Genomic DNA, 13,286 nt, shown 5'->3' on the forward strand with positions numbered 1-13,286 from the left:
TCATGTAACATTAGAAAAGTTTGAGCACTATGAAACAGAACTGAATCAACGAAATGCACAGCTCCTTGGTTAGGACGGTGGTCACCACCCTGGAACAGGCCTCAGGACTGACGATAGACAACAAAACACGCAATGTGATAGTAACAGCCAAACAACAGACGGAAACCAAAAACTCTTGCTTATATCACAATCACTGCCATGAAAATCCATCTCATTTTATAGCCAGTCCTCACTGCCAAGAATATGCAAAATAAACACTCAAAACCAAAACTACAAAACAGGAATGCCTGACATCAAATAAATACATGTAATAGAATAACGGACTTCAAGATTTCCAATAAAAAGATATACACACTCCTGTTTATGTACAGAATAGTCCCTGGAGGTTACGATCCTAGTACCTCAGCAATGATTAAAAAATGAGTTACCTTGTTCTGTCCAACGCGCACACTCTCCACAAGAATGGGAGTGTACTGGCTATGAACCACCCAGTGAAGGCTGCTGGCTGCACAACCAAAACCAAGCTAATGGGAGGGGAAACACAGGCTGCAAAAGGCTTAGAAGATTAGCAGCCAGGTATGAAGTATAGTAATGAGACAATGGCAGCTAACTAGAAAGCAGAACAATAAGAGAATTGGAAAATGAAAGAGAACATGGGAGAAGCAATAACAACTATTATTTAGAACATGGCTCGTATAAAATGTCGATGAACCTGGAAAATACACACACACACACACACACACACACACACACACACACACACAATTTTGGAATGTAAGACTAACAGAATAATCGTAATGGTTTCTCAGTTGGAACCGAAATCTCTTAAGAAGAAGAAATAGAATCGAATTTAACAGGAATACTTAAGATGCAATATCTTTAAAGAATGTAAATATCTGAACCAAAATTAGAGACTCAAATTTCCACTGATCAAGTCTCTTCAGAGCCAAAACTGCATAATTATTATATAACTATTCAAAAAAAGAAAAGACTGAGAACTGATTTAAGAAAAATTTCCCTTGGTATAACTAACTTGTTGACTTTAAAAATATATCTGGATTTTATTTAAAGGAGACTAATTCTCATTAAAATAAAATTTGATTTTATTTTTCTACTGGTCTTACAATTCCAAAATTAAAAGATCAGGTATTATTCCTATAAGACAAACTTTTAATTTAAATCCTGAGACTTGAAATTCAAATTACTATGGTGATAAAATACTTCTGCACTGTTTGATATCTGGCCATTTTATAAAAACTTCAGAAAGTAGGAATTTTGTAGAATAAATAAATCTTAGCTACATTGTCTTCACTTTGTCTTGTAGTTTCAGGTAAATCCCACTTAAATAGAACTGAAACTTAAAGGGTGAAGTGCACATTACTTAGAACAATCAGGGGAGTTGCTTCCTTCATTTGCAAAACACCAACAATACAATTCTAAGATTTCTGCATGAAACCACTGAAGTAAGTCTTGACTTGAAAACATCCCACAAAAAACTTAGCATTTTGATACTTAGGCAGTTAAAAATATATGCAATGAATAACATCAATAAACAAACATTAGAGGGGAAAAATATAAATGTTAGTTACAATATACCCAAAAATTTATTATTATTTTTTTTTACGGCTCTATTGTTACTTTGGCATGGAACTAAAAAACAAGAAGAAGAAAAAAATTAAAGTGTTTTCTATTAGAAACTATAATCAAATAGGTTACATTTTTATGTTCCAATTAAGCTGAAATTCCAAATAAGATCACTTCAAGTTTAATAAATTAGTCTTTATTAACAGCCATTTTTAAAATGGCCAAAACATGTATGTCAAAAACGCACCAAAGTTCTAAGTGAAGATAGAAAAAAATTACTCTCCGAACCAAAGCTACACATACACCTTATTTTACATAATTGCTCCAACAGCTTTTGTCAACATCATTAAAATCACCCTACCTGTTTAGACCGCGGTCTCCCAGGAGAAAATTTCCTTTTGGTGATAGCTGGCTTGCCCATGCCAATTTTTGGAGTGACTGGGATGTACGTTGTTGGCATGGAGTTTCCAACAGCAGCGCTGAGAGCTGAGGGGTAACTGTGCTGCAGGTCCTGGGAAGGCAAGTGAGAAGGAAGTGGTGGCGGGGAAGACACACGGGCCCTGCTTCTGTCTCCTGCTGATGACAGCGAGGGCTCCAGCTCAGGTGCTAATTTCATAGCTCCGTCCTGGCATAAACTATCCTTCACACAACTCTCAACTGCAGGAGTCATTGCAAAGTCTATACACGCAGAGGACGCTTCAGAATTTTCTTTTTGTTCCATTGCTTCTTGTACCCTTTCTGGAGCCAACTGTTCTTTAGGACACAAAGAAGTGCTTTCCTCACACGGGGACACTAAGGTTTCTGGTGAAACAGTGACAGATTCAATTGCTTTTGGAGGCCTTGATTCTTCTGTGCATGCCACCATGTTCGGTTCCTCGAACGACTGCAATTCCTCTTGCACAGTGATCTGGTGTGCAAGGACTTCGAGGTTTTCCGTCACTTCCATCTTGTTTTCATTTTGATCTCCATCACCAACATGCGCCACTTTAGATGACACTTCCATTTTTTCATTACCAACTGCAGGGGAAATCTGATTTTCCAGTTCCGCATTCACTTTATCTTGGGATGATTCTACAAAAATTTGGAATATTTGTCATGTTAATTTACATACGAATTTTTAAATTTCTAACTACGAGTAGATAGAAGACATGAATATCTTATGTCTGCAGCTTTGTGCTTAAAAATAACAGGCTTAGGCCAAAAGGGGGGGCTGGGAGCAGCGGGGTTCCCAAAACAACTTTTGGTTAAACCTGCCTTAAAACCCACAAAAAAAAAATCACCTAAATAAGATCCCTAGAGTTTAAGGTGATTTCTGGTAAGAATTTAAAATAGAATTAATTTCTAATATAATTCTATTTCATGTCTTACAATTTGAGCACTTACAAAGGTATTTAAAATTTTGTAAAAAAAAAAAAAAAAATTTTGTAGATGAAGTTATACTCATTTGACAGCTAGGAAAATGAGGCTCAGTGATGTTAAATGAAGTACCCAAATTAAAAAGTAAAGACGAATCTAGAATACAAAGATCTGTTGCAACAGCAGGCACCCCAGATGTAAATAAACAAAGCTCTGTAGACTCAAATGAGTAATGACCACAGACAGAAAAGACTTATTTTATTTAGCTGTACCTGCTAACATACTCAATACATTTTTGGAATATAATCCTTTTTCTTCCTCATCATCTATAATCAAAGAGACTAATCTTAGCAAGTCAGTAAACGTAGATACCAGAAATATCCAGTCACACTGACTAGTGAATTTTAAATCAGGGTACTAGTGTGTGAGACCTTTAACCCAATCTTACTGAAGAGTCAAGTTAGAGCTCCAATTGACATGAGCCCTAAGCGGCTCTATAAAGTAAGACCACTGAAAATAAAAAGCACTTATTTCAAACACCATCAAGGCAATTTCTAAGTTACATTAACAGAAACACTAAGTTCCCCATTTACTATTTACCATAGTGAGAAATTTATCTACATTCTGGGATCAAAATCTTGCTTCTCGTTCTTACTTTATTGAGAAAGTCCAGTCGAGGATAAAGAAAAAAAACATCAAATAACTCACCTAATTTTGAAACAATGAAATGTTTCAAAAAATACTTAATATAAAAAAATAAAAATAGGTTTTTAAAAGAGAAAAATTAAAACACATGAAGAGTGAACACTGACGGGTTTAAAACCAAAAGTACCTTCATTTGAGTGACTCAGGTGAAAAAACGTACCCTAGTACATGAACTAAATCACGTGCTGATAGGACCCATGACCGGGAGTCTCCCTGGCTAAGTGGAGCACGTGCAATACACATACAGACGACGAGTGTGTTCTTTCTGTTCCATGCCAGGCAGGAACTATTAGGGGGAAAATGTACACGTGGGGTTCAATACGGTCAGCTACTAATCTGATATAATGATTTTAACTCGCCTAAATAACGGACATTGGATTTAGCAACTCTTTTAGAGAATGTAACCTTCTTCAGAATTCCATTGCCAATTCTTTACAAGAAAAGGATCCCCTAACGAAGAGATTTCATTACTATATCGTGTAATGTGTATACAGCCACAACAAACAATTCTTTGGGATAACTAACGTGAAAAGTCAATAGACCATGAGTCCATTTGCATAGAAACCATAAAGGCGTCATGCCATAACTCAGTCAAATCAGACAGCGGGAACGTGTCGCTTACCAGCAACGAGGAGGCCCTGCGTGTCAAGCCTTTCTGGAGGATCACTCCCCTTCTGTTCTCCAGTGAGGGTCTGAACTGCTGTGAAGAACACACTTATGGGATCTCTAGCAAGGAGTCCAATTTCTCTAACTGTTCTCTCAACAGTAATTGGAGTAAGAGTTTTATCCTACTGCCAAATGCCAATTTCCAATATAAGCACAATACATTCATGCTATTGATTAGTAAGTAGGATATGAAGATGGGTATGAAAATAAAATTAGGAATCTGATTATGCACTATAAGATTTATTATTATAGATAGCTTTGTCTTATTTTTCTTCACTTTACATATTTTTGAAGTATACCTTTTAACGATTTGGTAAATATAAATGTAATCTCAAACAATCTGAGACTTTTTATGTATATGCTGAATCTATAAAACATACAGTATCACATAAAATCCTACAGACTGTCAGAGGAGCCCACGATTAAAGTTAATAAGTAGTTTTTCCCCAACTTGGTCTCTCCTTAAGTTCAGATCCTCAGCTACTATTAGTAGTGCAAAAAGCTTAATTGAAACATCATTGAAATAACGGAAATAACCCTCAATGGGACTGCTGAAACAATCTAAAATAAATTTTTCATTATCTCAGCATGAAACATCTCATAATCAGCAAATAGCTCTAGTTAGTAATTACAAGTATAACTAGAGAAAATAACATATTGCTTTTCAATGAAAATCACTTGATCTCTAAACAAAGCATATATTTATGATTAAATCTAGATTACAGCTGAACTGCAAATATACACATGCCCTTTCCCCTATTAATTTCTAAGGTTATTTTACTAAAAGCTCCTCCCTAAACAATTTCCTAACTATACATATATCTAGGCTAATTTTTATTTAGGATACTAACATTTTAGCAAACATTCACATACTCACTGGACGTACACATTTTCTTCAGAAAATAGACTATCCATATATCCATCATCACAAACATTCTTACCATCTGGAACAATTCCAGGGGCAGACTCCTGACCACCGACATCTTTATTAACTGACGGCTCCAGAAATACCACATGGTCTTCAGGTCCTTCCACTTCCATTTCATCGGGATAATCTTAACAAAAATGTATTTATTCTTTAGCCCAGAATGAGTTTTTCTGTTTTTGCTAACTAGATCAACAATTATTACTTTGCAATAGTGAGAGTAAATTATCACCCAAAATGCTATAAATTCTTCTTTGCATTTTTCTATTTTGAACCCAATATACATTTACATTTTTAAAAACATGGAAAGCATAATGAATTAAAAAGTAATTGGCATTTTCTTATATTCCACAACTGTATAATGATGGCATCTGGAATCAATGTATTAGTAATTAAGATGTGCCTTTCTTAAACCCCCTGCAGACGATAATATAGGGACTTTTCGAAAAGTTGCCATTCATAATGATGAAATGAAAAACAGTGTAGTAAGAAGGTTTATTTTCTTTACCATTTAAGAATCTTACTAGCATGTCTGTAACCAACAGTGCACTACTAAAAATACCTGAGCAAAACTTCTCACAAGAGGTGAGAATTAACATTTGAGAAGGACATTAGAAAACTAAAACTTGTTTGAAGTGAACTAACCCTGATTTTGAAGTGCAAAACTAGGTCATATTGCCAAACACTGAGGAACTTCCACTGCTGGCTCCAAGAACACAACTGGAGTAAAGCACACCAGTTCTGGAATTCAAATAGCAGGAGAATGGTTGTGAAGAAACTAGAGTAGATGTCAGCCATCAGATTCAGAGATGACCATGATCGCAGGTATATTTAAAGGTTGAGAAATTAATAAGATGGGATCTGATACACAAAAGTCCTTCGTTATTACTAAGATAATATATTGGTGAAATCCTCAAGCTTACCTGTAGTGACTTCAGACACAGCCATTTCCACTTCATCACCTTGCTGTAATGGATCCAGCATCTCGGCTGCTAAGTGTTTACAATACATGCAGATATACTCTTCTTTGAACTGAGAATCCAGTTCATGATCCATTGGTTTGTCACATTCTAAATGAACCCATCTGCAGTAATAAATATATTTAAATAAAAGTTTCTAATTTAAAGTCAAGTTAATAACATGGGGAAAAGAGAAGCAATTGCTGCAAAACTGACATAGGAAGGGCTGAGAATGACAAAAGAGAGGTTATAGGGGTTAGCAACTGGTGAAGGTCCAAATAACGAACTGGCGTTTCTGATATCATTAGAAGTGCTGACATAGCTTTAAACTATTTCTTCTTTAATTTTCCCTCTTCAGGCTCATTTCTGGTCTTGTCTTATCTTTTGCCCATTCACTTCCTTATGCCTTTCAGATTCATGAAAATGTAATTTAATTCCATCTGTAACATCACTTAGTACTAAAAGGATTACTGGAACGATAAAAGGTTCGAGCTCAAAGTTATATGGTAGAGCTAAAGATAAGACAGAAGAACTGACAAAACACTTACATGGAATAACTAACTCTGTGTTCTTACCTTTTGCACATATTACAATGAAGCATGTCTTTCTGCAATTCTGGATGGTAGCACTTGCCACAGAAAGGACATAAGTTATCCTGCTGTTGGTAACAACTGTCACATACCAGGCAGTTGTGGTGCCACTGAGAACTAGATCGTGTCCCACACTCTACACATATTCTGCAATTCTAAACACCAAGAAAAATGAAAAGAAGACCAGTTTGTTATGCATTTGTATTGCAGTTCTGATGTAAACTGTTTTGAAATCAATGAAACATTTGTAGATTATACGTTAAGCTTTAATTTTCACGACACTAATTTAGGGATACGCTTTTGAAAACGTTTGTTCTGAACATCTAACAAGACATCACTCAATTTGCACTGAAACCTCCGGGAAAATGTAAATGGGATAGAGACATCCAAGAAAATATAAACAGGGAGGGAAGGAAACCAAGAATATAGCAACTCAAGCTTCCGAAAAGAAACATATTCCAGAATCCAGACGCAGCTCACGTGGAACATGTCTCCTCAACCCCCTACTGCAGAAAGCATAATGGTGCTGCTAGGGTTTTCCATTCACTTATGGGTAGCTTAGAAACTAAAACTAAGAATTCATGACCCACTCCAAATGACTGAAATACTCACTCTACATCAAAATCCAATCACGGCTTCTGGTATTTTCATAGTGGAGCATGTCAGTGTCCTTATCAAGCAGAGCTGTTTATGAAGTTCAAGGCCTGCCAGAGGCCAGCCAAAACCCTCTCTGCACCTGTGAGCTAGGCTGCCTTAAGTTCCCGGACACAACGTTGATAAATTATGGGGCTCTCATTACCCACCCCAACTTTCCAAACTAAAATAGCAACAAATGGAACTATCCTTCTGAGCTACTGGGCTGACATGAAAGATTTGCTGACTGAAAAAGAGAAACTAGCATGAACTGTAGATCTGCTCAAGTCTTACAGATTTAAAACAAATGCACTAAAACATTGACGCAAAAATCCTGAATAAAACATTAGCAAATACACTCTGATAGGAAATTACGAAAATAATAAACCACGTCCAAGTGGAGTTCATACAAGAAATACAAGGATGGTTAAATATTAGAAAATCTATTAATACAATTTAACATATTCTTAGGTCTGAGAATAAATAATTTCAAAATGTGCAGAAAAGGCCTTTGGGAAAAAGAATCAAAAGCCCATTACTAATTTAAAAAACCTCGAAAAAATAAAAATGAGTGGGTATTTCCTTAATGTGCTATAAACATCCATACCTCAATTCTAAAGGCAAAATTTTATTTAACTGTGGAAGCCTAAAGACATTCCCACTGAGGGCAAGAAGAAAGCAAGGATATTTCCTATCTCCACTACTACTTCACAAGGCTCTGCGGCAATGCAAACATTGAAACAAATGAGAACAGAGGCAGAAGAAGGAGAAAAGAACAAAACTGTATCTGTAGATGACAAGATAGTATACTTGGAAAATCCTACAGAACTGTTCATAAATTCAGTAATATAATTTTAACAAAGTAGCAAGACATAAAATACGCAATGAAAAGTCAATAGAATGCTCATAGACAAGTAATAACCAGTTAAAAAATATAATGACAGCAACAAAATAGATAAAATATTTAAGAATGAGCTTAAGAAATGTCTGAAACCTACACAGAGGAAATTACAAACATCCTGGAAAACATTAAAGTAGACATAAACAAATTCAAGGGCATGTCTTGTTCTCTGGGCATCTCCTCATCAAGATGCCATTTTCCCCTAAATCAATGAATAAATTTAAAGAGATCCCCAAAAAAATTCCAGTGAGGTTTTCCATGCAGTTAGGTAAGCTGACATGCGGGTTCACATGGCAACACACACACATACAAGAACAGCTAGGGAAAATGTGCAATGAAAAGGCTCTCTGCGGTGGGACCAACAGAACCAGACAGTGCAGAGCCTCTGTGACGAAAGTGGCGTGGTGCTGGCTCATAAATACAGATCAATGGAACAGACAAGAAATTCCAGAAACAAACCCAACCAAATAGAAAACTCCAGTGTAGAATTAGAATCTCTTTTTACTGAAAGGTTTGTGGACAACTGGACAGTCAACTAGAAAAAGATACGTGACACCATATACCCAAGAATCAATTCCAAATGGACCAGAAAAATAAAATGATGCAAAAGCTAGAAGAAAATATGAACTCTTCTATAATCTCAATGTAGCAAAAGGATAATTTTAACTCAAAATTCCAGAAGCAACGGATGATTAATAAATCTGGCTACATAAAAATAAACTTTTGTGTGGCAAAAAAATAACACAAGCAAAGTCAAAATGGAGAAATGACTAACGGGAAGAAAATATGTGCATCATATGACACAGAGAAAGGCCTTATATCCCCAATATATAAAGAACTCTTAAAGGGGGTAAAAAGAAACTCTTGAGGGGGTAAAAAGAAAATCAAAATCTTCAGTAACATGAAGCAGGCAACTCCCAAAAATATCAAAATTACCCTTAAACATATGAAAGCTGACCAACTTCATTCAAAAGAGAAAAGAAAATTAAACTACATTGAGATGCCATTTTTCACTATAAAATAGTAAAACTTCAAAAGCTGACCATGACAATCTGTTGGCAAAGATGTAGGAAAAGCCGTTCTCTCAGACACTGCTGGTGGCAATGTGAACTGCCAGGAGCCCCAGGAGGCAACCTGACAACAAAACAACATATGCCTTTATCCTGGAGCCCAGTCATCTCACTTGCAGGAATTCATCCTAGAGTCCCTCTCAACAATTCAAAAATTCCTATGCACAAAGTTGTTGACTACAGAATCATTTGTAACTTAAATCTCTGGAAACTAAGCATAGGACATTGTTTGAATGAATAAACTATGGTACAAATACACAATTTACCAGCTGAGAGAGGGAGGGAGATATGAACTGATACAAAGTGACTTCCAGATTTTTCAAGTGAAATCAAAGCAACATACAAAAGAGCATACATGCTACCTTCAGACTAGGAAAGGGAAAATAATATATCTGCTTATCACTACAAAAAAATAGAGAAAAACCAACCAGAAAGCAAGTTAGTTACCTAAAAGAGCCAATGGGTAGTAGTCATACAGGGGAATCGACAATTCTGAGTAGAACTTTTTATATAACGTTGAATTTTGAAAACATTTAATATCCTATATATTTTTAAAAATTGAGTCAATAAGAAAGGGAAATAAAATCTATTACCGAGAGCAAACTGAGGTAGGTTTGTTTACTGGATGGAGCAACTGAGTATATGTGTTGGTGCTGTCGGGACCCAGGATACGTGTACAGAACGGATACGCCAGAATGGAAGAAGGCAGAGGAATCAGAATTGGGAGGTGCTGGTGTAAATTCATCACTTATAAATTATGTATGTGTGAGTATATGTGTGTACATGTGTATTTGTACACGTGTACGTATAAGTGTATATACATTCACGTATTTCCTGCGCCATGTGCTGAAAGGGAAATGAAGACAACACCCCCCCACGCCCCACAACCACTACCGCCAGGCCCCCCCCAATCGCCCCCAACCCCCTTAGCAATGAGCACACCCAGAGCCCGTTCTCCACTAAAGGAACCGGGCCTGCATATGGAAAAGAGGACTGATTCCAGCCAGGGCTGAGGCAAGACGGGCTTGGGACATCCTGTTAGCCAAAATGTAATGAGGTGCTCAAATAAACGGGGAGGGCCTGTCACCAGGACATAGGAGCCAGCTGGAAGAGGTAACCAAAGGGGAACAGGGGACAAACTGCGCTCAAAACGAATTAGCTGCAGCAACGAGTTAAAGCCTCGTGTCATAACCAGCAAGAAAACCTGCATTAGGCAAGGGGTCCTAACGTCTTGGAGGAAATTTTCAGGAGCGAGGTACATATTCACATGGTCTTCAAGTGCCTGTTCACACACTGCTCTACTAGATACAAGGGAGAGAAAGGAGCGTGGAGAAATGGGACAGCAGCTCGAGAGGATTATCAGAATTAACATGACTTATGAGGAGAGGGGCATCAAGTGTGTCCAGCTGTGATCCCCGAGAAGGACGTGTCATCACTGGCCCAGTATCCTGGCCAAGAATGCAGAAGTCTGTGTAATCACAAGGGAACAGCAAAGTGAGGCAAGTTCTATTTGGGGAAGAGAAAAAAGCAAACAGGTATGTGGGGGAGAAACTCTGTATTCTCCAAAGATGTCACAAACAAAAAGACAAAGAAGAGATTAGGAAAAGTTTTCCAGATTAAAGGAGTCACAAGAGACATGACAAGTAAACAGAGTATCTAACCCTAGAGCAGCTCCCGGGTGCAAAAGGAGAAAATGCTATAAATGACGTGAGATCAAGTAACAAAAACTGACATATGGGTGGTACATTAGACGAAAATATTATTATTAATGTAAACGTATGAAGTTCGTAACCATGCTGTGATTTTGTAAGAATATCCCCATGATTAGGAAATACACACAAGTATTTAGGGGTAAAGGGGGGCGCAGTGGATGTAACTTTCCCTCAAAGAGTTCAGGGCAAAAACATTCATGGAAGGTGGGGGAGGGAGAAGGGAGTGAGAAGACAGGGCTTGCACAATGACACTAAAATCCTAACAATAAGTGAATCTAGGTAATGGCATATACGTATTATTTTTATTTTTCCAACTTTTAATGTTTGAAATTATTTCCAAATAAAAGCTTTTTTAAAATGCATAACATACTGACCCACAAGCGTCCTTGAGAGAGAAACAGGGCAAAGAAACGTCCCTGACACTGGGTAGTCTACGAGGGTCCTGGGGGCCACACCCTTGCTGGGAGAAGCCTCCAGGAATGACACCCCTGTGGAGGCCCTTCTCTGCAGGGGCCACCAGTGTGGGACACCCATGAGGCCCTCTGGTGCTAAACACATAAGCAAGTTCTGACTAAAGACTGTAGATCTAGGAAACAACTTAATAGTAGAGGAAAATCCTTTTACAAACTGCTGAGAGGATAAGCTTTCCTCTGAGACCTTAACTCCAGGCATTACACTGGGCATCCTCTCACTAAATCCAACACCCTGGTGAGCTGAATATTAGTAACATTGTCTACAAGAGGCAAACTGGCTTAGGGAAGTCCAATTACTGCCCAAGATCCTGTACTCTGTAACTGGAAAACCTAATCTTTTATCCACATCTAATACCAACCTCCAAAGAACAGAATTAAACACACACACACACCCCACCCAGTCATATTCTCAGCAGCATTATAAATGATTCTATCACTGTGACAAAGAATAGCAGACTACGATTGAGAGCAAATTAGTGAGTAGGACAAAGGAAGTCTGAGAACAACCTGAAGAAATAAACCTGGAATTCTGAAGACATTGTCCAAGACAATGAAAAACATGACAAAGAAGTTAATTAAGAGCAGGCAACAAAATAATCTAGATGGTACTAAAGATTATTAAAGAAAAGGTAAAGAAATCTTTTTCTTTCTTTTTTTTTTTAAGAAAGGCCAAGTTAACCAGCACTTCTCTAGACCCTTCCATGGGCCCGACTGGAGATAGATGGTGTTGTGTGTTTCAGAGAACACTAAGTAGTGTACAACAGATACATCCTGGAACACATCCAAAGAACTGATGAGAAATAAAGACCCCAAAGCTTTTAAGCAGAAAAAAAGGATTATAACTAGGTAAACTGTCATAAGCTGGAAAAACTCTGGAGGAAAAAAACATTTCCAGAGTATAAAAATGAACAAGTTGTAACAGAAAACGATACCAGAGTTCTCCTGGTAGTGTGAAGTCTTGCAGATATGCAGGGTATCAGAAAACTTAACAATTCTTTTTTTTTTTTAACTAATAATTACTTGCATCTCAATTTGAAAATTAGCAATTTGTACCTGGTACACACAACCTCATTACCCACATATTTCCATCTGGTCCTCTCTGCTCTCCAAATAAAATTCTTTTTTAGAGGAGTAAACCAAGATGCCAAAAGATCGGGGGTGAAATAAGATCGAAATTTATAGAGGAAATTTTTTTTTTCCAAAGAAAAAGTGACAAGGTTTGCTGGGTTAATTTAAACAAGACAAAGGAGAAAGGAAAAGAAAAATTTCTCATTTCTACATGTTCAGTGAAAAGTGAGAGAGAAAAAATTGTACTTTGAACATTTGTAACTTAACAAGATTCTAAGTTGCAAATCACTGCAGGAAATAAATGGAACAGAAAAACAGGAAAACAAAAGTTTGTTTTAAAATAGCCAAGCATTCCAATTGCAACCATTAAATAGTTAATGGTATTAAAACTTTCAAAAGATACATTTAAAATTACAAAGAAGAATCCAAAATAAAAAAGATGTGAAAAGATCACATTTAAGTGGTAAATTAAAACCCCATGTGGCCATATTGTCAGGCAAAGCAAAATATCTGGTAGAGACAAAAAACAAGCGGAATGCAGGCTAAAGACAATATAGTATCAGCACTGGCCTGATCTACTTGCTAAGAACAGCCACAGAAATAACAGTTTTGCTTAAACAAAATTAAAAAGCAAACTATAGGGA

General features: G+C 37.0%; 1 protein-coding gene across 21 annotated transcripts in view; it reads right to left on the reverse strand.

Moving 5' to 3' along the window:
* The window catches only part of KMT2C (lysine methyltransferase 2C), a 224,940-nt gene that overhangs the window by 89,267 nt on the left and 122,387 nt on the right, over nucleotides 1-13,286 (reverse strand). For 16 of the 21 annotated variants that reach the window (XM_081038085.1, XM_081038079.1, XM_081038074.1 and 13 more), the window contains 5 exons: nucleotides 6,771-6,940; nucleotides 6,160-6,320; nucleotides 5,253-5,366; nucleotides 4,268-4,345; nucleotides 1,946-2,655 (listed from right to left, as the gene is read on the reverse strand). In XM_081038085.1, the coding sequence (XP_080894211.1) occupies nucleotides 1,946-2,655; nucleotides 4,268-4,345; nucleotides 5,253-5,366; nucleotides 6,160-6,320; nucleotides 6,771-6,940 (1,233 nt within the window). The remainder of the gene's footprint in view (nucleotides 1-1,945; nucleotides 2,656-4,267; nucleotides 4,346-5,252; nucleotides 5,367-6,159; nucleotides 6,321-6,770; nucleotides 6,941-13,286) is intronic. The other 5 variants (XM_081038077.1, XM_081038082.1, XM_081038076.1 and 2 more) reach the window with 2 other exon arrangements.

The sequence above is a fragment of the Rhinolophus hipposideros genome (assembly GCF_964194185.1).
Source record: "Rhinolophus hipposideros genome assembly, chromosome: 25".
Classification (NCBI taxonomy): Eukaryota; Metazoa; Chordata; class Mammalia; order Chiroptera; family Rhinolophidae; genus Rhinolophus; species Rhinolophus hipposideros.